General features: G+C 58.5%; 1 protein-coding gene and 1 long non-coding RNA gene across 2 annotated transcripts in view; one reads left to right on the top strand and one right to left on the bottom strand.

Moving 5' to 3' along the window:
• Positions 1 to 13,717, top strand: part of LOC133361183 (volume-regulated anion channel subunit LRRC8A-like) — a 14,469-nt gene extending 752 nt beyond the window's left edge. The window contains exons 2-11 of the mRNA XM_061580066.1: positions 215 to 230; positions 790 to 1,029; positions 4,408 to 4,596; positions 4,879 to 4,923; positions 5,677 to 5,823; positions 8,835 to 8,990; positions 9,383 to 9,507; positions 11,181 to 11,445; positions 11,730 to 12,041; positions 12,889 to 13,717. Coding sequence (XP_061436050.1) covers positions 215 to 230; positions 790 to 1,029; positions 4,408 to 4,596; positions 4,879 to 4,923; positions 5,677 to 5,823; positions 8,835 to 8,990; positions 9,383 to 9,507; positions 11,181 to 11,445; positions 11,730 to 12,041; positions 12,889 to 13,575 — 2,182 coding nt within the window. The 3' untranslated portion in view covers positions 13,576 to 13,717. The remainder of the gene's footprint in view (positions 1 to 214; positions 231 to 789; positions 1,030 to 4,407; positions 4,597 to 4,878; positions 4,924 to 5,676; positions 5,824 to 8,834; positions 8,991 to 9,382; positions 9,508 to 11,180; positions 11,446 to 11,729; positions 12,042 to 12,888) is intronic.
• A 3,264-nt stretch (positions 13,718 to 16,981) lies between these two features.
• On the bottom strand, positions 16,982 to 18,382 carry LOC133361150 (uncharacterized). The gene is made up of 2 exons (XR_009757333.1): positions 17,979 to 18,382; positions 16,982 to 17,755 (listed from the first exon to the last, which is right to left on the bottom strand). It is a non-coding gene; the product is annotated as an uncharacterized LOC133361150 (long non-coding RNA).
• Between the last annotated feature and the right edge of the window lie 5,323 nt (positions 18,383 to 23,705).

The raw sequence follows: 23,705 nt of genomic DNA, 5'->3' as shown, positions 1-23,705 counted from the left end.
TGTGTGTGTCTCTGTGTGTCTCTGTGTGTCTCTGTGTGTCTCTCAGACAGGAGGGAGAGCAGGTAGCCCACTCACATCGATACGTGTGTGTGTGTGTCTCCCCTTGTGTGAGTCTGTGTGTGTCTCCGTGTGTCTCCGTGTGTGTCTGTATGTGTGTGTGAGTCTCCCCTTGTGTGTGTCTGTGTGTTTCAGTGTGTCTTTGTGTGTCTCTCAGACAGGAGGGAGAGCAGGTTGCCCGCTCACATCCACACGGCTGTGTGTGTGTGAGTCTCCCCTTGTGTGTCTGTGTGTGTCACTGTGTGTCTCTGCAGGTAGCCCGCTCACATCGCCACGTGTGTGTGTGTATGAGTCTCCCCTCGTGTGAGTCTGTGTGTCTCCGTGTGAGTCTCTGTGTGTCTCTGTGTGTCTCTGCAGGTAGCCCGCTCACATCCACACGGCTGTGTGTGTCTCCCCTTGTGTGTGTCTCTGTGTGTCTCTGTGTGTCTCTGTGTGTCTCTGTTTCTCTGTGTGTCACTGTGTGTCTCTGTGTGTCTCTGTGTGTCTCTGTTTCTCTGTGTGTCTCTGTGTGTCTCTGTTTCTCTGTGTGTCTCTGTGTGTCTCTGTGTGTCTCTGTTTCTCTGTGTGTCACTGTGTGTCTCTGTGTATCTCTGTTTGTCTCTGTTTCTCTGTGGGTCTATGTGTGGCTCTGTGTCTCTGTGTGTCTCCATATGTCTCTATGCATGTCTGTGTATCTCTATGAGTCTCTGTGTTTTCTCCCCCTCTCTCCCTCCCTCCCCTCCCCCGCCCCAGGCACGAGCCCTCTTCGAGAAGGTCAAAAAGTTCCGTGCGCACGTGGAGTGCAGCGAGAGTGTGCACGCGCTCTACCTGCGGCAGGCGTGGCTGCGTGCGGCGCTGCTGGCGGGCGCGCTGGCGCTCACGCTGGCGTCGGCACGGGGGATCCGCTTCGACGTGGATTGCGCCGTGAGCCTGCGGGAGTTCACCGGCTACCGCGTGTACCGCTGCGCCCACCCCCTAGCTACGCTGTTCAGGGTACGCGGGGGGTGTGTACGTGGGGGGTGGGGTGTGTGGGGGTGTGTGTGTACGTGGGTGGGTGTGTAGGGGTGTGTGTGGGGGTGTGTGTGGGGGGGTGTGTGTACGTGGGGGTGTGTGTAGGGGTGTGTGTGGGGGTGTGTGTGGGGGTGTGTGTGGGGGTGTGTGTACGTGGGTGTGTGTGTGTACGTGGGGGTGTGTGTGGGGGTGTGTGTGTGTACGTGGGGGTGTGTGTGTACGTGGGGGTGCGTGTGGGGGTGTGTGTGGGGGTGTGTGTGGGGGTGCGTGTGGGGGTGTGTGTGTACGTGGGGGTGTGTGTAGGGGTGTGTGTGGGGGTGTGTGTGTACGTGGGGGGGTGTGTGTGGGGGTGGGTGTGGGGGTGTGTGTGGGGGTGTGTGTGGGGGTGTGTGTACGTGGGGGTGTGTGTGTGTACGTGGGGGTGTGTGTGTACGTGGGGGTGCGTGTGTACGTGGGGGTGCGTGTGTGTACGTGGGGGGTGTGTGTGTACGTGGGTGGGTGTGTGTACGTGGGGGTGTGTGTGGGGGTGGGTGTGGGGGTGTGTGTGTACGTGGGGGGGTGTGTGGGGGTGGGTGTGGGGGTGTGTGTGTATGTGGAGGGGTGTGTGGGGGTGGGTGTGGGGGTGTGTGTGTACGTGGGTGGGTGTGTGTGTGTACGTGGGGGTGTGTACGTGGGGGTGCGTGTGTGGTGTGTACGTGGGTGGGTGTGTGTGTGTACGTGGGTGGGTGTGTGTGTGTACGTGGGTGGGTGTGTGTGTGTACGTGGGTGCGTGTGTGTGTGTACGTGGGTGGGTGTGTGTGTGTACGTGGGGGTGCGTGTGTACGTGGGTGGGTGTGTGTGTGTACGTGGGTGCGTGTGTGTGTGTGCGTGGGTGGGTGTGTGTGTGTACGTGGGGGGGTGTGTGTGTGTACGTGGGGGTGTGTGTGTGTACGTGGGTGGGTGTGCGTGTGTACGTGGGGGTGCGTGTGTGTGTACGTGGGGGTGTGTGTGTGTACGTGGTGGGTGTGTGTGGTACGTGGGTGGGTGTGCGTGTGTACGTGGGGGTGCGTGTGTGTGTACGTGGGGGTGTGTGTGTGTGTGTACGTGGGGGGTGTGTGTGTGTGTGTACGTGGGGGTTTGTGTGTTGTGTGTACGTGGGGGTGCGTGTGTACGTGGGGGTGTGTGTGTGTACGTGGGGGTGTGTGTGTGTACGTGGGGGTGTGTGTGTGTGTGTGTACGTGGGGGTGTGTGTGTGTACGTGGGGTGTGCGTGTGTGTGTGTTACGTGGGGGTGTGTGTGTGTACGTGGGGGTGTGTGTGTGTACGTGGGGGTGTGTGTGTGTACGTGGGTGGGTAGGGTGTGTGTGTACGTGGGGGTGTGTGTGGGGGTGGGTGTGGGGGTGTGTGTGTGTAGTGGGGGTGTGTGTGTGTACGTGGGGGTGTGTGTGTGTACGTGGGGGGTGTGTGGGGGGTGGGTGTGGGGGTGTGTGTGTGTACGTGGGGGTGTGTGTGGGGGTGGGTGTGGGGGTGTGTGTGTGTACGTGGGTGGGTGTGTGTGTGTACGTGGGGGTGTGTGTGGGGGTGGGTGTGGGGGTGTGTGTGTACGTGGGGGGGTGTGTGGGGTGGGTGTGGGGGTGAGTGTGTGTACGTGGGTGGGTGGGTGTGTGTGTGTACGTGGGGGTGTGTGTGGGGGTGGGTGTGGGTGTGTGTGTGTACGTGGGGTGTGTGTGGGGTGGGTGTGGGGGTGTGTGTGTACGTGGGGGTGTGTGTGGGGGTGGGTGTGGGGTGTGTGTGTGTACGTGGGTGGGTGGGTGTGTGTGTGTACGTGGGGGTGTGTGTGAGGGTGGGTGTGGGGGTGTACGTGGGGGTGTGTGTGGGGGTGGGTGTGGGGGTGTACGTGGGGGTGTGTGTACGTGGGGGGGTGTGTACGTGGGGTGGCGTGTGTGTATGTGTGTGTGTGTACGTGGGGGGTGTGTGTGTATGTGTGTGTGTGTACGTGGGGGTGTGTATGTGTGTGTGTGTACGTGGGGGTGTGTGTGGGGGTGTGTGTACGTGGGGGTGTGTGTGTGGGTATTTGTGTACGTGTGTGTGTGTGTGTACGTGGGGGTGTGTGTGGGTGTGTGTGTACGTGCGGGAGTGTGTGTGTACGTGGGGGGGTGTGTACGTCGGGGTACGTGTACGTGTGTGTGTACGTGTGTGTGTGTGTGTACGTGGGGGTGTGTGTGTGGGGGTGCGTGGGGGATAAGTGGGGGTGCGTGTGTGTGTTCGTACGTGGGGGTGTGTGTACGTGTGTGTGTGTACGTGTGTGTGTACGTGTGTGTGTACGTGTGTGTACGTGTGTGTGTGTGTACGTGTGTGTGTGTGTACGTGGGGGTGTGTGTACGTGTGTGTACATGTGTGTGTACGTGTGTGTACGTGTGTGTACATGTGTGTGTACGTGTGCGTACGTGTGTGTACGTGTGTGTACATGTACGTACGTGTGTACGTACTTGGGGGGTACGTGTGTGTGTGTGTGTGCGCGTGTGTAGTGGTTGTTGTAGTGGTTGTTGTGGTGGTTGTTGTGGTGGTGGTTGTGGTGGTTGTTGTTATGGTTGTTGTGGTGGTTGTTGTAGTTGTTGTTGCTGTTGTTGTGACGCTGTGTGTAGGTGCTGTGCCTGCTGTACGTGGCCCTGCTGCTGTTCTACGGGGCTGTGTGCGTGTACACGCTGCTGTGGATGGTGGTGATGGTTGTTGTGGTGGTTGTTGTTGTTGTAGTGGTTGTAGTAGTTGTTGTTGTGACGCTGTGTGTAGGTGCTATGCCTGCTGTACGTGGCGCTGCTGCTGTTCTACGGGGCTGTGTGCGTGTACACGCTGCTGTGGATGGTGGTGGTGGTTGTTGTGGTGGTTGTTGTAGTAGTTGTTGCTGCTGTTGTAGTTGTTGTTGTTGTGACGCTGTGTGTAGGTGCTATGCCTGCTGTACGTGGCCCTGCTGTTGTTCTACGGGGCTGTGTGCGTGTACACGCTGCTGTGGATGGTGGTGGTGGTTGTTGTGGTGGTTGTTGTAGTAGTTGTTGCTGCTGTTGTAGTTGTTGTTGTTGTGACGCTGTGTGTAGGTGCTATGCCTGCTGTACGTGGCCCTGCTGTTGTTCTACGGGGCTGTGTGCGTGTACACGCTGCTGTGGATGGTGGTGGTGGTTGTTGTTGTTGTGGTTGTTGTGGTGGTTGTTGTAGTTGTTGTGACGCTGTGTGTAGGTGCTATGCCTGCTGTACGTGGCCCTGCTGTTGTTCTACGGGGCTGTGTGCATGTACACGCTGCTGTGGATGGTGGTGGTGGTTGTTGTGGTGGTTGTTGTAGTAGTTGTTGCTGCTGTTGTAGTTGTTGTTGTTGTGACGCTGTGTGTAGGTGCTATGCCTGCTGTACGTGGCCCTGCTGTTGTTCTACGGGGCTGTGTGCGTGTACACGCTGCTGTGGATGGTGGTGGGACGCTCTCTGAAGCGGTACTCGTTTGAGAACGCACGCGAGGAGAGCGCCTTCAGTGACATCCCGGACGTGAAGAACGACTTTGCTTTCCTGCTCCACCTTATTGACCAGGTGGGGGGGGGGGGGGGGGGGGGTGGGTGGGTGGGGGGGGGGGGTGGGGGGGTGAGTGAGTGGGTGGGTGGGCGAGTGGGTGGGCGGGCGAGTGGGTGAGTGAGTGGATGAGTGAGCGGGTGGGTGAGAACTTTGTGGGTGGGTGGGGTGGATGGGTGGTTGTGAAAGTGGGTGGGTGTGAGAGTGGGTGAGCGAATTAGTAGGTGAGAGAGTAAGGGAGTAGGTGAGTGTTGTTGTTGATGATGTTGTTGTTGATGATGTTGTTGTTGTGGTCTGTCCCAGGTTGACCCCCTGTACTCGAAACGCTTCGCCGTGTTCCTGTCCGAGGTGAGAACAAGATGCACCCCCCACTACCACCCCCCCACCCCCCACCACCACCCACCACCACCCACCACCACCCCCCCACCCCCCACCACCACCCACCACCACCCACCACCCCCCACCACCACCCCCCCACCCCCCACCACCCCCCACCACCACCCCCCCACCACCACCCACCACCACCACCACCCCCCACCACCACCCCCCCACCCCCCACCACCACCCACCACCACCCACCACCACCACCACCCCCCCACCACGTAGTCAACATCTCCTAGCCACCGTGATGATGATGAGAGACACGCAAACTCCAATTATACAGCATCAGCAGGCGTCGTCAGGGTCGAGATGGAACCCACGACCTCCTGTAGACCAGGCGAGGTAGTCAACATCTCCTAGCCACCGTGATGATGATGATGAGAGAGAGACACGCAAACTCCAAATCTACAGCAGCAGCAGCAGGCGTCGTCAGGGTCGGGATGGAACCCACGACCTCCTGCATACCAGACGAGGTAGTTAACATCTCATAGCCACCGTGATGATGATGACGAGGGAGAGAGACACGCAAACTCCAAATATGCAGAAGCAGGCGTCGTCAGGGTCGGGATCGCACCCACGACCTCCTGTAGACCAGGCGAGGTAGTCAACATCTCCTAGCTGCTGCGACGCCCCATATGATGTATCCACCCCCCCACCCCCCCACCACCCCCCACCCCCCCACCCCCCCACCACCCCCCCCCCACCCCCCACCCCCCCCAGGTGAGTGAGAACAAACTGCGTCAGATGAACCTGAACCACGAGTGGACCCCCGACAAGCTGCGGCAGAAGATCGGCCGCTCGGCAAGCGGCGGCCGTGCCGAGCTGCACCTCTTCATGCTCGCAGGCCTGCCGGACGGCGTGTTCGAGGTGAGGTGGTGAGGGTGGTGGTGAGGGTGGTGAGGAGGGTGGTAAGGGTGGTGAGGGTGGTGAGGAGGGTGGTGAGGGTGGTGAGGGTGGTGTGGGTGGTAGTGAGGGTGGTGGTGAGGGTGGTGAGGGTGGTGAGGAGGGTGGTGAGGGTGGTGAGGGTGGTGAGGAGGGTGGTGAGGGTGGTAGTGAGGGTGGTGAGGGTGGTAGTGAGGGTGGTGGTGAGGGTGGTGGTGATGGCAGTGGTGGTGGTGGCAGTGATGGAGGTGATGGCAGTGGTGGCGGTGATGGTGGTGAGGGTGGTGGTGGTGAGGAGGGTGGTGAGGGTCGTGGTGAGGGTGGTGGTCAGGAGGGTGGTGAGGAGGGTGGTGGTGAGGATGGTGAGGGTAGTGGTGAGGGTGGTGAGGAGGATGGTGAGGGTGGTAGTGAGGGTGGTTAGGGTGGTGAGGGTGGTGAGGAGGGTGGTGGTGGTGAGGGTGCTGAGGGTGCCGGTGAGGGTGGTGAGGGTAGTGACGGTGGTGACGGTGGTGACGGTGGTGAGGAGGGTGGTGAGGGTGGTAAGGGTGGTGCTGAGGGTGCTGGTGAGGGTGGTGAGGGTGGTGGTGAGGGTGGTGAGGAGGGTGGTGAGGGTGGTGAGGGTGGTGGTGAGGGTGGTGAGGGTGGTGAGGGTGGTGGTGAGGGTGGTGAGGGTGGTGAGGGTGGTGGTGAGGGTGGTGGTGAGGGTGGTGAGGGTGGTGAGGGTGGTGGTGAGGGTGGTGAGGGTGGTGAGGAGGGTGAGGGTGAGGGTGGTGAGGGTGGTGAGGGTGGTGGTGGTGGTGAGGGTGGTGAGGAGGGTGGTGAGGGTGGTGAGGGTGAGGGTGGTGAGGGTGGTGGTGAGGGTGGTGAGGGTGAGGGTGGTGAGGGTGGTGAGGGTGGCCGTGCCGAGCTGCACCTCTTCATGCTCGCAGGCCTGCCGGACGGCGTGTTCGAGGTGAGGGTGGTGGTGAGGGTGGTGAGGAGGGTGGTGAGGGTGGTGAGGGTGGTGAGGGTGGTGAGGGTGGTGGTGAGGGTGAGGGTGGCCGTGCCGAGCTGCACCTCTTCATGCTCGCAGGCCTGCCGGACGGCGTGTTCGAGGTGAGGGTGGTGAGGGTGGTGGTGGTGGTGAGGGTGGTGAGGAGGGTGGTGAGGGTGGTGAGGGTGAGGGTGGTGAGGGTGGTGGTGAGGGTGGTGAGGGTGAGGGTGGTGAGGGTGGTGAGGGTGGCCGTGCCGAGCTGCACCTCTTCATACTCGCAGGCCTGCCGGACGGCGTGTTCGAGGTGAGGGTGGTGAGGAGGGTGGTGAGGGTGGTGGTGAGGGTGGTGGTGAGGAGGGTGGTGAGGGTGGCCGTGCCGAGCTGCACCTCTTCATGCTCGCAGGCCTGCCGGACGGCGTGTTCGAGGTGAGGGTGGTGAGGAGGGTGGTGAGGGTGGTGAGGAGGGTGGTGAGGGTGGTGAGGGTGGTGAGGGTGGTGAGGGTGGTGGTGGTGAGGGTGGTGAGGGTGGTGAGGGTGGTGAGGGTGGTGAGGGTGGTGGTGAGGGTGGTGAGGAGGGTGGTGAGGGTGGTGAGGGTGGTGAGGAGGGTGGTGAGGGTGGCCGTGCCGAGCTGCACCTCTTCATGCTCGCAGGCCTGCCGGACGGCGTGTTCGAGGTGAGGGTGGTGAGGAGGGTCGTGGTGGTGAGGAAGGTGGTGAGGAGGGTGATGGTGGTGATGGCGGTGGCGGCGGTGGCGGCGGTGGCGGCGGTGATGGTGGTGAGGGTGGTGGTGAGGGTGGTGGTGAGGGTGGTGAGGGTGGTGGTGAGGAGGGTGGTGAGGGTGGCGGCGGTGATGGTGGTGAGGGTGGTGGTGAGGGTGGTGATGGTGGTGAGGGTGGTGAGGGGGGTGTTGAGGGTGGTGACGGTGGTGAGGGTGGTGAGGGTGGTGAGGAGGGTGGTAAGGGTGGTGAGGGGGGTGAGTGGTGGTGAGGGTGGTGGTGAGGGTGGTGGTGGTGGTGAGGGTGGTGAGGGTGGTGAGGGTGGTGAGGGTGGTGGTGGTGAGGGTGGTGGTGGTGAGGGTGGTGTGGGTGGTGAGGAGGGTGGTAGTGAGAGTGGTGGTGAGGAGGGTGAGGGTGAGGGTGGTGGTGAGAGTGGTGAGGATGGTGAGGGTGGTGGTGGTGGTGAGGGTGGTGGTGAGGGTGGTGAGGGTGGTGAGGAGGGTGGTGAGGGTGGTGGTGGTGGTGAGGGTGGTGAGGGTGGTGGTGGTGAGGGTGGTGTGGGTGGTGAGGGTGGTGTGGGTGGTGGGGGTGGTGAGGGTGGTGGTGGTGAGGGTGATGGTGATGATAGTGATGATGGTGATGATGATGGTGATGATGCAGGTGGTGGAGTTGGAGTCGCTGCGTCTGGAGCTGCTGTGCGAGGCCGCGTTGTCCCCGGCGGTGGTGGTGGTGATGATGATGATGATGGTGATGATGATGGTGGTGATGATGATGGTGGTGATGATGGTGGAGCAGGTGGTGGAGTTGGAGTCGCTGCGTCTGGAGCTGCTGTGCGAGGCCGCGTTGTCCCCGGCGGTGGTGATGGTGATGATGGTGGTGATGATGGTGGAGCAGGTGGTGGAGTTGGAGTCGCTGCGTCTGGAGCTGCTGTGCGAGGCCGTGTTGTCCCCGGCGGTGGTGGTGATGATGATGGTGGTGATGATGGTGGAGCAGGTGGTGGAGTTGGAGTCGCTGCGTCTGGAGCTGCTGTGCGAGGGCCGCGTTGTCCCCGGCGGTGGTGGTGGTGATGATGATGGTGGTGATGATGATGGTGGTGATGGTGGAGCAGGTGGTGGAGTTGGAGTCGCTGCGTCTGGAGCTGCTGTGCGAGGCCGCGTTGTCCCCGGCGGTGGTGATGATGATGATGGTGGTGGTGATGGTGGAGCAGGTGGTGGAGTTGGAGTCGCTGCGTCTGGAGCTGCTGTGCGAGGCCGCGTTGTCCCCGGCGGTGGTGATGATGATGATGGTGGTGGTGATGGTGGAGCAGGTGGTGGAGTTGGAGTCGCTGCGTCTGGAGCTGCTGTGCGAGGCCGCGTTGTCCCCGGCGGTGGCGCGACTCGTGAACTTGCGGGAGCTGAGCCTGCTCCACACGCCCACGCGGACCGACCCCTCCGCCCTCGCCTTCCTCGGAGACCGCCTCAAGGTGAGGTCACGGCGGGGTCACGGCGAGGTCACGGTGACGTCACGGGGCGGTCATGGTGAGGTCACGGTGTGGTCACGGTGTGGTCACGGTGAGGTCATGGTGAGGTCACGGTGAGGTCACGGTGCGGTCACGGCGCGGTCACGGTACGGTCACGGTGAGGTCACGGCGGGGTCATGGCGGGGTCACGGCGGGGTCACGGTGGGGTCACGTTGAGGTCACGGCGGGGTCACGTTGAGGTCACGGTGAGGTCACGGTGAGGTCACGGTTTACGGTGTTTATACAGCAGACCCCTTGTCACGAGCGGTGGCCACGTGACCCTCCACCCCTCCCCCTCCACCCCTCCCCCCTCCGCCCCCCCCCCCCCCCCCCCCCCCCCGCCCCCCCCCCCCCAGGTCCTGCATCTGAAGTTTTCAGAGCTGAGCGAGGTGCCCGCCTGGGTCTGGAGTCTCAAGAACCTGGAGGAGCTGCACCTCACGAGCAGCCTGGGGGCAGGAGACCCGTCACAGCAGCGCGTCGGGTGACTCACTCACTCACTCACCCACTCACTTACTCGCCCACCCACTCGCTCACTCGCTCGCTCACCCACTCACTCACCCACTCACTCACTCACTCGCTCACTCACTCACTCACCCACTCACTCACTCACTCACTCTCTCACTCACTCACCCACTCACTCACTCGCTCGCTCGCTCGCTCGCTCACTCACTCACTCGCTCGCTCACTCACTCACTCACCCACTCACTCACTCACTCACTCACTCACCCACTCACTCACTCGCTCGCTCGCTCACTCACTCGCTCGCTCACTCACTCACTCACCCACTCACTCACTCACCCACTCACTCACCCACTCACTCACTCGCTCGCTCACTCACTCACTCACTCGCTCACTCACTCAAGAACCTGGAGGAGCTGCACCTGAGTAGCAGCCTGGGGGCAGGAGACCCGTCACAGCAGCGAGTCGGGTGACTCACTCACTCACCCACTCGCTCACTCACTCGCTCGCTCACACGCTCACCCACTCACCCACCCACCCACTCGCTCGCTCACTCACTCACTCGCTCACTCATACACTTACTCGCTCATTCACTCACTCGCTCACTCGCTCACACACTCACACACTCACTCACTCACACGCTCACCCGCTCACTCAAGAACCTGGAGGAGCTGCACCTGAGTAGCAGCCTGGGGGCAGGAGACCCGTCACAGCAGCGCGTCGGGTGATTCACTCACTCACTCACTCGCTCGCTCGCTCACTCACTCACTCGCTCACTCATACACTCACTCACTCACCCACTCACTCGCTCACTCACTCACTCACTCACTCACCCACTCACTCACTCGCTCACTCATCCACTCACTCACTCACCCACTCACTCACTCACTCACACGCTCACCCGCTCACTCAAGAACCTGGAGGAGCTGCACCTGAGTAGCAGCCTGGGGGCAGGAGACCCGTCACAGCAGCGCGTCGGGTGACTCACTCACTCACTCACCCACTCACTCACTCACCCACTCACCCACTCACTCACACGCTCACCCACTCACTCACTCACTCGCTCACCCACTCACTCACCCACTCACTCACTCACTCGCTCACTCACTCACTCACTCACTCACTCGCTCACTCACTCACTCACCCACTCACCCGCTCACTCAAGAACCTGGAGGAGCTGCACCTGAGTAGTAGCCTGGGGGCAGGAGACCCATCACAGCAGCGAGTCGGGTGACTCACTCACTCACTCGCTCACTCACTCACTCACCCACTCGCTCACTCACTCGCTCACCCACTCGCTCACCCACTCGCTCACCCACTCACTCACCCACTCGCTCACTCACTCACTCACTCGCTCACTCACTCGCTCACTCACTCAAGAACCTGGAGGAGCTGCACCTGAGTAGCAGCCTGGGGGCAGGAGACCCGTCACAGCAGCGAGTCGGGTCAGAGATGTACTCACTCACTCACTCGCTCGCTCGCTCACCCACTCACTCGCTCACTCACTCGGTCGCTCACTCACCCACTCACCCACTCACTCACTCAAGAACCTGGAGGAGCTGCACCTGAGTAGCAGCCTGGGGGCAGGAGACCCGTCACAGCAGCGAGTCGGGTGACTCACTCACTCACCCACCCACTCACCCACCCACTCACTCACCCCCCCACCCACCCACCCCCACCCCCCCCCACCCACAGCCTCGCCACGCTAGACAACCTACGTGGGCTACGTGCGCTGCGCTCGCTCTCGCTGCGCCTGGGGCTGCCGCGGCTGCCGCTGGCGCTAGGGGAGCCGGGGGGCCCGGCGCTGCGCCGCCTCTGCGTGGACAACGAGGGGGCGCCGCTCGCCGTGCCCGCCGCCGCCGGCGCCCTCCGCCGCATGGCCGGCCTCGCGGCGCTGGCGCTGACGCACTGCGAGCTGGAGCGCGTGCCACACGCAGCCTTCACGCTCGCCAAACTGCAGGTCGGTCGGTCGGTCGGTCGATCGCTCGCTCACTCACCCACTCACTCGCTCACCCGCTCACTTACCCACTCACTCACTCGCTCACCCACCCACCCAGCCACCCTCTCACCCACTCACTCGCTCACCCGCTCACTTTCCCACTCACTCACTCACTCGCTCACCCGCTCACTTACCCACTCACTCACTCGCTCACCCGCTCACTTACCCACTCACTCACTAACTCACCCACTAACTCACCCACCCCTCACCCCACCCCCCCCCCCACCCCACCCCCCACACCGCAGGAGCTGGACCTACGTGGCAACAGCCTGCGCTCCATCGACGAGGCGACTGCGCTGGGCCTGCAGCGTCTGCCGCTGCTCACCACGCTGCGTCTGTGGCACAACCGCATCGCGTGCCTGGCGCCCCAGCTGGGGGCGCTGGCGGCGCTGGAGGAGCTCACGCTGGCGCACAACCGCCTGTCCCGCCTGCCCCCCGAGCTGTTCCGCTGCGGGCGGCTGCAGCGGCTGGACGTGTCGCACAACCGCATCGAGGAGTTGCCGCCCCAGGTGGGCCTCCTGCAGAGCCTGCAGTGGCTTAGCGTGGCCGACAACAAGGTGGGTGGGTGTGGTGGGTGGGTGGGTGGGTGGGTGGGTGAGTGAGTGAGTGGGTGGGGGGGTGGGTGGGTGGGTAAGCGGGTGGGTGGGTGAGTTGGTTAGTGAGTGAGTGAGTGTATGGGAGGGTGGGTGAGGGGGTGAGTGGGTGGGTGGGTGGGAGGGTGAGTGGGTGGGAGGGTGAGTGGGTGAGTGAGTGGGTGAGTGAGTGGGTTGGTGGGTGGGTGAGTGGGTGAGTGGGTGAGCGGGTGAGCGGGTGGGTGAGTTGGTTAGTGAGTGAGTGAGTGAGTGGATGGGAGGGTGGGTGAGGGGGTGGGTGGGAAGGTGGGTGGATGGGTGAGTGGGTGAGTTGGTTAGTGAGTGAATGGGAGGGTGGGTGGGTGAGTGGGTGGGTGGGTGAGTGGATGGGAGGGTGGGTAGGGTGGGTGGGTGGGTGGGTGGGTGGGTGGGTGGGCGAGTGAGTGAGTGAGTGGATGATGTGAGCGAGTGGATGGGAGGGTGGGTGGGTGAGTGAGTGGGTGGATGGGAGGGTGGGTGAGGGGGTGGGTGGAAGGGTGGGTGCATGGGTGAGTGGGTGAGTTGGTTAGTGAGTGGATGGGAGGGTGGGTGGGTGGGTGGGTGAGTGGATGGGTGGGTGAGTGGATGGGTGGGTGAGCGGGTGAGTGGGTGGATGAGTGAGTGAGTGGATGAGCGAGTGAGTGAGTGAGCGAGTGGATGAGTCGGTGGGTGAAGTGGTGAGAGGGAGATTGCCCTCCCACCGATGCCTTCGCTCACTCGGCATGACCACCCCCCCACCACCCCCACCCCCCCACCCCCCACCCCCACCCCCCCCCCACCACCCCCACTCCAGCTGGAACAGCTGCCCCCCGAGCTCTTCGACTGCCGCTCTCTGCGCTGTCTGGACGTGTCTCGCAACGCTTTGCCGGCGCTACCCGCCGGCGTCTCCCGCCTGCCGGCGCTACGCCGCCTCGACGTTCGCGGCAACGCGCTGCCGGCGCTGCCCGCCGAGTTGGGCGCCTGCCCCGCGCTGCGGCGGCCGGGGCTGCTGGCCGAGGATCGGCTGTACGAGGCCTTGCCGGGACGCGTGCGGGACCGCCTCGCGGGGCCGCCCGACGGAGATGGTGCCGCCGATGACGACGGTGACGACGGCGGCGATTTCGGCAACACGAACGGCAACAACAACAACAACAGCGCCACCACCACCGCTGCCACCACCAGCGCCAACGGCAACAACAACAACAACAACAGCAACGGCAGCGCCACCACCGCCGCTGCCACCACCAGCGCCAACGGCAATAACAACAACGACGGTGGCGGTGGCGACGCAAACAGCGGCAACACGAACAGCCGCAGTGCCACGACCACCACCGCCACCGCCGCCACCACCGCCACCACCGCCACCACCGCCACCACCGCCACCACCGCCACCACCGCCAACGGCAACACGAACAGCGGCAGAGCCGCTGGTGCCGCTGGAAGGAGCGAGCTTCGTTGGGGCGAGGAGGCGGAGGAGGAGGAGGGGTGGATCGACGGTTGAACGAGCGGCTCGCCCGCCATGGATTCCACACCGACTTTGTGTTCGCGTTGGCAGGTTGTTGTTGTTGTTGTTGCGCTCGCTCGCTCGCTCGCTCGCTCGGTCGGTCGCCAACCACGACAACCGCTTCTGCGGAGGTTGAGGGAGAGTTGGAGAGTTGGGTGGGTGGATGTGTGTGTGGGTGGGTGGGTAGGTGGGTGGGTGGGTGGGTATGTGGGTGGGTGGATGTGTGTGTGGGTGGGTGGGTAGGTGTGTGGGTGGGTGAGTGGGTGAGTGGGTATGTGGGTGGGTGGATGTGTGTGTGGGTGGGTGGGTAGGTGGGTGGGTGGGTGAGTGGGTGGGTGGGTATGTGGGTGGGTGGGTATGTGGGTGGGTGAGTGGGTGTGTGAGTGGGTGTGTGAGTTTGTGAGTGGGTAGGTGGGTATGTGAGTGGGTGGGTGAGTGGGTGAGTGGGTGTGTGAGTTTGTGAGTAGGTGGGTGGGTTGGTGAGTGGGTGTGTGAGTGGGTGTGTGAGTTTGTGAGTAGGTGGGTGGGTTGGTGAGTGGGTGGGTGAGTGAGTGTGTCAGTGAGTGGGTGGGTGAGTGGTTGGGTGAGTGTAAGAGTTGGTGGGTGGGTGCGTGAGTGAGTGTGTCAGTGAGTGTGTGTGTGTGAGCGCGAGTGTGAGACTGTGAGTGAGTGTGTGGTGATGAGTATGAGTAAGTGATGGTGAGTGTGAGAGAGAGTGTATGCGAGTGTGTGTTGAAGTGGGTGTGAGTGAGCATGAGAGTGAGTGGGTGAGTGTGTGGGCGAGTCAGTGTGAGTGACCATGTGTGGGGAGCGGTGGTGCAGCGGTTAGCGTGCTGCACTACGAACCCGGCGACCCGAGTTCGATTCCCGCTCACGGCCAACAACACCAGTGACGATTTCATGAATCGGTTCTGGGCCTCTCCTAGGTCGACTCAGCATCAAATGAGTTACCTGTTGTAGCGGTGTGTAGTAAACATCGCCACTGGGGAGACAAAGGCGGCCGGGCGTGGTGCTGGCCACCCACCCCCTCGTGTGTGTGCCACAGTGTCCCGGCAGCCTTCACAGGTGCTACTCGCTTACAGCACTTGCCCCTACAGTCTGTCGAGGTTATTGCGGGGGGGGTAGTGGGTGAGTTAGTGAGTGGGCTGCTGCTCGCAGCGCTTGCCAATACCCCTACAGCCCCGCGGTTCGAGGCTACACGGGGGACCTTTATCTTTCGTGAGTGTGTGTGGGGCTACAGGGGAGACAAAGGCGGCCCTGTGTGCTACAGTGACGGCCTAAGTTGGTAATTCTGCTGCTGCTGCTGCCACACCAACGGCACTTGCCACAACCCCTACAAGCCCTGGTTCTCGAAGCTTCGTGAAGGACCCCTTTGTATTTTCTGTGGCTACTGGGGAGACAAAGGCGGCCGTGCGTGGTGTGTACCCACAGCGGCGACCTCACCGCACGTGACACAAAGCCTCATCAGAGGTTGGTTTACGGACTCTTTTCTTGATTTAAACATCGAACGTGTCTGTCGAGTTTGTGTGTTGTTACATTTGTTGTTCTAATTCTGCACTTACCGTTGTTGTTGTTGCTGTTGCTGTTCTTTAACATGCTAAAAAAAAAACTAAAAACAATGAAAGCGGAAGCCGAGGAGACGTTTTTTTGTCGTTTGTGCGGTGGATTTTAAAGATTTCTGGGAAAACTCGAGCGAAGGTCACGTGGTCGGTGACGTCACAGCACGTGGTGAGGTCACGCGCCGCCTGGCGGCCAGAGGTGGTGGTGATGTCAATCGGCTCGATTGTGACGATGATGTTGTTGTTGATGTTGTTGATGTTGTTGATGATGGTGATGTTGATGTTGTTGATTATGGTGATGATGTTGATGATGTTGATGATGTTGATGATGATGATGTTGATGATGTTGATGATGTTGATGATGTTGATGATGTTGATGATGTTGATGATGATAATGATGATGATGATAATGATGATGATGTTGATGATGATGATGTTGATGACATTATTGTTGATGTTGATTTATGTTGATGATGTTGATAATGATGATGTTGATAATGATGTTGTTGATGATTGTGATGTTGTTGATGACGTCATTATCGTTGATGTTGAATTATGTTGTTGATGGCGATGATGTTGATAATGTTACTGATGTTGTTGCTGATGGTGACGATTGATGACGTTATTATTGTTGATGTGGAATTACGTTGTTGATGGTGATGATGTTGATAAGGATTATGTTGATAATGATGTTGCTAATTTTTGTTGTTGATGGTGATGATGTTGATTGTTGTTGATGACGTTATTATTGTTGATGTTGAATTATGTTGTTGATGGTGATGATGTTGATTATGATGTTGATAATGATGATGTTGATAACGTTGATTGTGAGGACGTTGATGTTGACGATGTGGCGTAGGTCAATGCATAAACATCGCCACGGAGGACTGTAGAACCATCCTGAACACCTCCTCTGTCAGCCAGGGTCTCTGGGGAGGTCTGGACCGCGTACCCAAAGCAGCCATTGCAGCTGCATGAGTCACAGTCCCAAACCTCGCCCATTTACCCTCGACATCAGGAGGAGTGGGGGACGATGTCAACCCCAGCTGCAAGCGATGATGACATTCTCGCTTGCAACTTTCATCAGCTAGCTGAGACCAGGACACTTTAGGTTTGAATGGGGTCCTGGGTGTACACCCACCACCGGAGTGGGAGAATGGCAGGCGCATCTTACAGATGACAAGTCGATGGTCAGTGGGCTGATCAGCTCCACGGTAGGTCCTGGTGTCAAGGACATCGGCTCGCATCCGCTGTTCCATCACTACGTAGTCCAGCAGATGTTCTTGCTTGGACCCGGCATGCATCCATGATGTTGTGTGGATGTGCCGATGCCGGAACAGCGTGTTGGTAATTACAAGCCCATGGGCTGCACAAAAATCTAGCAGCCTCCTACACCGTTATTGAGCTGATCTGGCCCATGCCTTCCAATCACTCCAGACCAGAGAGTTCGACACAGAGACACGCACACTCACTCACCCACCCACCCACTCACCCACCCACCCACTCACCCACCCACCCACCCACCCACTCACCCAGCCACCCACTCACCCAGCCACCCACTCACCCAGCCACCCACTCACCCAGCCACCCACTCACCCACCCACCCACCCACTCACCCACCCACCCACTCACCCACCCACTCACCCACCCACTCACCCACCCACCCACTCACCCACCCACTCACCCACCCACCCACTCACTCACCCACCCACCCACTCACCCACCCACCCACTCACCCACCCACCCACTCACTCACCCACCCACCCACACCGTTATTGAGCTGATCTGGCCCATGCCCTCCAATCACTCCAGACCAGAGAGTTTGACACGGAGACACGCACACACAAACGTCATGCCAGGTTTATTGAAGAAACCAAAAATCCCGCTACACGAAATCGGTGCGGTCGGTCTGACGGCCCGAACGGTGAAAAAAAGTGGCAGTCGATACCATCCCCCAGAACAGATAAACATCATCACCTTCATTACACCACATACAGCTCATCATCACCATCATTACACCACATACAGCTCACCACCATCATCACCACCATCACCACCATCTTCACCACCACCATCATCACCTTCATTACACCACATACAGCTCACCATCATCACCACCATCACCACCACCACCATCATCACCTTCATTACACCACATACAGCTCACCATCATCATCATCACCTTCATTACACCACATACAGCTCACCATCATCATCACCACCATCATCACCACCACCATCACCACCACATACACCTCACCATCATCACCACCACCATCACCACCACCATCACCACCACATACACCTCACCATCATCACCACCACCATCACCACCACCATCATCACCTTCATTACACCACATACAGCTCACCATCATCATCACCACCATCACCACCACCATCACCACCACCATCATCACCTTCATTACACCACATACACCTCACCATCATCATCACCACCATCATCACCACCACATACACCTCACCATCATCACCACCATCATCACCACCACCACCACCATCATCACCACCACCATCATCATCACCACCATCATCACCTTCATTACACCACATACACCTCACCACCATCATCACCACCATCACCACCACCATCATCACCTTCATTACACCACATACAGCTCACCACCATCATCACCACCACCATCACCACCACATACACCTCACCATCATCACCACCACCATCACCACCACCATCATCACCACCACCATCATCATCACCACCATCATCATCATCACCACCATCATCACCTTCATTACACCACATACACCTCACCACCATCATCACCACCATCACCACCACCATCACCACCACCATCATCACCACCACCATCATCATCACCTTCATTACACCACATACAGCTCACCATCACCACCATCATCACCACCATCACCACAAGGGGGGCGTGGCCAGTGTGACCACGCCCCCCCCTCCAAGCCCCGCCCACTTTAACTGGGTAGCTCCGCCCACTCTGCACCCCGCCCCACGCCAGGCTCGCAACGACCAATCGCAGCTGCTGTGCGTCATCACGTGACGCCGATGGGAGGTGCCCGAGGCGATAATACATCTTGCCACGGTGGTGTTGATTGGGCGAGTGGGATTGTGCGTGTGTGCGCGTGTGTGTGTGCGTGTTGGACTTCTTTCACGCTGTACGGAGGTGGAATTTGGGTGGGATTTGGTGGGTGGATGAATGGGTGGGTGGCTGAGTGAGTGAGTGGGTGGGTGAGTGAGTGGGTGGGTGGGTGGGTGGGTGGATGAGTGGGTGGGTGGGTGGATGAGTGGGTGGGTGGGTGGATGAGTGGGTGGGTGGGTGGATGTGTGGGTGGGTGGGTGGATGAGTGGGTGGGTGGGTGGATGAGTGGGTGGGTGGGTGGATGAGTGGGTGGGTGGATGAGTGGGTGGGTGGGTGGATGAGTGGGTGGGTGGGTGGATGAGTGGGTGGGTGGATGAGTGGGTGGGTGAGTGAGTGAGTGGGTGAGTGAGTGGGTGGGTGGGTGAGTGAGTGGGTGGGTGGGTGAGTGGGTGGGTGGATGAGTGGGTGGGTGGGTGGATGAGTGGGTGGGTGGGTGGATGAGTGGGTGGGTGGGTGGATGAGTGGGTGGGTGGGTGGATGAGTGGGTGGGTGGCTGAGTGAGTGGGTGGGTGAGTGATTGAGTGGGTGAGTGAGTGGGTGGGTGAGTGAGTGGGTGGGTGGATGAGTGGGTGGGTGGATGAGTGGGTGGATGAGTGGGTGGGTGGGTGAGTGGGTGGATGGATGAGTGGATGAGTAGATGGGTGGGTGAGTGGGTGAGCGAGTGGGTGGGTGAGCGAGTGGGTGAGTGAGTGACGGATCATCCAATTCCGGTTCAGTGATTCTGCACTTGCTCTATTGCTATAGTACTACACCGCCTTCAAGTTTTACAAACGACCCGGTGTTTAAAGGGAAGCCATTTGTCCTATTATCTGGCCGTATAGCAAATGAAAAAATACGATATGATTACGCGAGTTAGAAATGTTTGTTTTTAATATTTACGTGACAGCTTCATCCGGCACCAAGTGGGTGGGTGGTGGTGGTGGTGGGGGGGTGAGTGGGTGGGTGAGTGGGAGTGGGTGGATAGGTGGGTGGGTGGGAGGTTCCGAGGAGAGGTGAGAGGGAGATTGGGTGGATGGGTGGTGGGGGGAGGTGAGTGGGAGTGGGTGGGTGGTGGTGAGGGGTGAGTGGGTGGGTGGGTAGTGGTGGTGGGGGGTGTGATTGAGAGTGGGTGGGTGGTGGTGGTGGGGGGTGAGTGGGTGGATAGGTGGGTGGGTGGTGGTGGTGGGGGGGTGAGTGGGAGTGGGTGGGTGGTGGTGGTGTGGGGTGAGTGGGTGGTGGTTGTGGGGGGGGTGAGTGGGTGGTGAGTGGGTGGGTGGGTGAGTGGGTGGTTGTGGGGGGGTGCGTGGGTGGGGGGGTGAGTGGGTGGGTGGTTGTGGGGGGGTGAGTGGGTGGTGGGGGGGTGAGTGGGAGTGGGTGGATAGGTGGGTGGTGGTGGGGGGGTGAGTGGGTGGTGGGAGTGGGTGGATAGGTGGGTTGTGGTGGTGGTAGTGGGGGAGTGAGTGGGTGGTGGTGGTGGGTGGGTGGTGGGGGGGTGAGTGGGAGTGGGTGGTGGTGGTGGGTGGGTGGTGGGGGGGTGAGTGGGAGTGGGTGGATAGGTGGGTGGTGGTGGGGGGGTGAGTGGGTGAGTATTATCAGCTGGCTGGTGATACTAGAGTGAGTCGTGTTGTATCACGAGTGACGCTGTATGTGAGTGAGCGAGTGAGCGAGCGAGCGAGTAGATGCGCTTGCGAGTGAGTGAGTGAGCGAGTGTGAGTGAGCCAGCGTGAGTGAGCGAGCGAGTAAGTGAGTGAGCGAGCGAGCGAATAAGTGAGCGAGTGAGCGAGTTGGTACGCCCGGCCATCCTCCACCACCTCCACCACCACCTCCACCACCTCCACCACCTCCACCACCTCCACCCCGAGGCGGCTAAGACTGCTGATGCTCTTCACACAACTCGATCACTTTCCTGCGGCACACACAACGCAACAGCCAGCGCATCAGCATCGGCAACCGCCGCCCCCGGCAACCGCCGCCCCCGGCAACCGCCGCCCCCGGCAACCGCCGCCCCCGGCAACTGCCGGTGTGTGTGGTGTGGTGTGATCGTGGTGTAGGTGTGGTGTGGTGTGACATGGTGTGTGTGGTGTGTGTGGTGTGATCGTGGTGTGTGTGGTGTGTGTGTGTGTGGTGTGACGTGGTGTGTGTGTAGTGTGACATGGTGTGTGTGTGTGGTGTGTGAGTGTGGTGTGTGAGTGTGGTGTGTGTGTGGTGTGTGAGTGTGGTGTGGTGTGTGTGGTGTGGTGTGTGTGTGGTGTGTGTGGTGTGGTGTGACATGGTGTGGCCTGCCCCTGCGACCCACCTCGCCTTCTCCTTGGTGTCGGCGTGTGTGGTGTGGCTACCCAGCATGCCTTGCAGCAGCTGTGGGCCGTTCTCGGCGATCAGCAGCGGACAGTACTTGTCAGCTGTGGACAGAGCGTGGAGCCGGAGACACGTCGTCATCGTCGTCGTCATCGTCGTCATCGTCATCATCGTCATCGTCGTCATCGTCGTCGTTGTCGTCATCGTCATCGTCGTCATCGTCATCATCGTCATCATCGTCATCATCGTCATCATCGTCGTCATCATCGTCATCATCGTCATCATCATCATCATGGTCATCATCATCGTCATCGTCATCATCGTCGTCATCGTCGTCATCATCGTCATCGTTATCATCATCATCATCATGGTCATCATCATCATCATCGTCATCATCGTCGTCATCATCGTCATCGTCATCGTCATCGTCGCCATCATCGTCATCATCTTCATCATCATCGTCGTCATCATCGTCATCATCATCGTCATCATCATCATCATGGTCATCATCATCGTCGTCATCATCATCGTCATCATCTTCATCATCATCTTCATCATCATCGTCGTCATCATCATCGTCATCATCATCGTCGTCATCATCATCATCATCATCGTCGTCATCATCATCGTCATCATCATCATCATGGTCATCATCATCGTCGTCATCATCATCGTCATCATCGTCATCATCATCATCATCATCTTCATCGTCATCATCATCGTCGTCATCATCATCATCATCGTCATCATCGTCATCATCGTCGTCATCATCATCATCATGGTCATCATCGTCATCATCGTCGTCATCATCGTCATCATCGTCATCATCGTCGTCATCATCGTCATCATCGTCATCATCATCATCATGGTCATCATCATCGTCATCGTCATCATCGTCGTCATCGTCGTCATCATCGTCATCGTCATCATCATCATCATCATGGTCATCATCATCATCATCGTCGTCATCATCGTCGTCATCATCGTCATCATCGTCATCATCGTCATCATCGTCGTCATCATCGTCGTCATCATCGTCATCATCATCGTCATCATCATCATCATGGTCATCATCATCGTCGTCATCATCATCGTCATCATCGTCATCATCTTCATCATCATCGTCGTCATCATCGTCGTCATCATCGTCGTCATCATCGTGGTCATCATCATCATCATGGTCATCATCGTCGTCATCATCGTCATCATCGTCGTCATCATCATGGTCATCATCGTCATCATCGTCATCATCGTCATCATCGTCGTCATCATCGTCATCATCGTCATCATCATCATCATGGTCATCGTCATCGTCATCATCGTCGTCATCGTCGTCATCATCGTCATCATCATCATCGTCATCATCGTCGTCATCATCGTCATCGTCATCGTCATCATCGTCATCATCGTCATCATCTTCATCACCATCGTCGTCATCATCGTCATCATCATCGTCATCATCATCATCATGGTCATCATCATCGTCGTCATCATCATCGTCATCATGGTCATCATCGTCATCATCGTCATCATCGTCGTCATCATCGTCATCATCATCGTCATCATCATCATCATCGTCATCATCTTCATCATCATCGTCGTCATCATCGTCGTCATCATCATCATCATGGTCATTATCATCGTCATCATCGTCGTCATCATCGTCATTATCATCGTCATCATCGTCATCATCATCATCATGGTCATCATCGTCATCATCGTCATCATCGTCGTCATCATCGTCATCATCGTCATCATCATCATCATGGTCATCATCATCGTCATCGTCATCATCGTCGTCATCGTCGTCATCATCGTCATCGTCATCATCATCATGGTCATCATCATCATCATCATCGTCATCATCGTCGTCATCATCGTCATCGTCATCATCGTCATCATCGTCATCATCTTCATCATCATCGTCGTCATCATCGTCATCATCATCGTCGTCATCATCGTCGTCATCATCATCGTCATCATCGTCATCATCATCGTCATCATCATCATCATGTCATCATCATCGTCGTCATCATCGTCGTCATCATCGTCGTCATCATCATCATCGTCGTCATCATCATCATCATGGTCATCGTCGTCATCATCGTCATCATCGTCGTCATCGTCGTCATCATCCGTCATCATGGTCATCATCATCATCATGGTCATGGTCATGGTCATGGTCATCGTCATCGTCATCGTCATCGTCATCATCATCGTCTCATCGTCGTCATCATCATCGTCGTCATCGCCGCGTCAGTGAACACTCGCGGTAGACTGTGATGAGGTTTAGAGGAGGGAGCGAGTGAGCGGGTGAATGAGCGGGATGAGTGAATGAGTGAGTGAATGAGCGAGTGAATAGCGGATGAGTGAGTGAATGGGAGTGAATGAGCTGAGTGAATGACGCGGATGAGTGAATGAGTGAGTGAATGAGCGAGTGAATGAGCGGATGAGTGAGGGAATGAGTGAGTGAATGAGCGAGTGAATGAGCGGATAGTGAATGAAGTGAGTGAATTAGCGATTAGGCGATTGATGAGCGGATGAGGAGATGGAGTGGATGAAGTGGGAGTGAAGAGCGTATGAGTGATGAGAATGTGAATGAGTGAGTGAATGAGCGAGTGAATGAGCGAGTGAATGAGCGGATGAGTGAATGAGTGAGTGAATGAGTGAGTGAATGAGCGAGTGAATGAGCGGATGAGTGAATGAGTGTGAATGAGTGAGTGAATGAGCGAGTGAATGAGCGGATGAGTGAATGAGTGAGTGAATGAGTGAGTGAATGAGCGAGTGAATGAGCGGATGAGTGAATGAGTGAGTGAATGAGCGAGTGAATGAGCGAGTGAATGAGCGGATGAGTGAGTGAATGAGTGATGATGAGTGAATGAGCGGATGAGTGAATGAGTGAGTGAATGAGCGAGTGAATGAGCGGATGAGTGAATGAGTGAGTGAATGAGCGAGTGAATGAGCGGATGAGTGAATGAGTGAGTGAATGAGCGAGTGAATGAGCGGATGAGTGAATGAGTGAGTGAATGAGCGAGTGAATGAGCGGATGAGTGAGTGAATGAGTGAGTGAATGAGCGAGTCAATGCGAGTGATGAGTGATGAGCGAGTGAATGAGCGAGTGAATGAGCGTGAGTAATGAGCGA

Source organism: Lethenteron reissneri, chromosome 71 (genome assembly GCF_015708825.2).
Source record: "Lethenteron reissneri isolate LAM-NWPU_2019-01 chromosome 71, ASM1570882v1, whole genome shotgun sequence".
Taxonomy (NCBI): domain Eukaryota; kingdom Metazoa; phylum Chordata; class Hyperoartia; order Petromyzontiformes; family Petromyzontidae; genus Lethenteron; species Lethenteron reissneri.
This window is presented reverse-complemented; position numbering and strand designations above follow the sequence as displayed.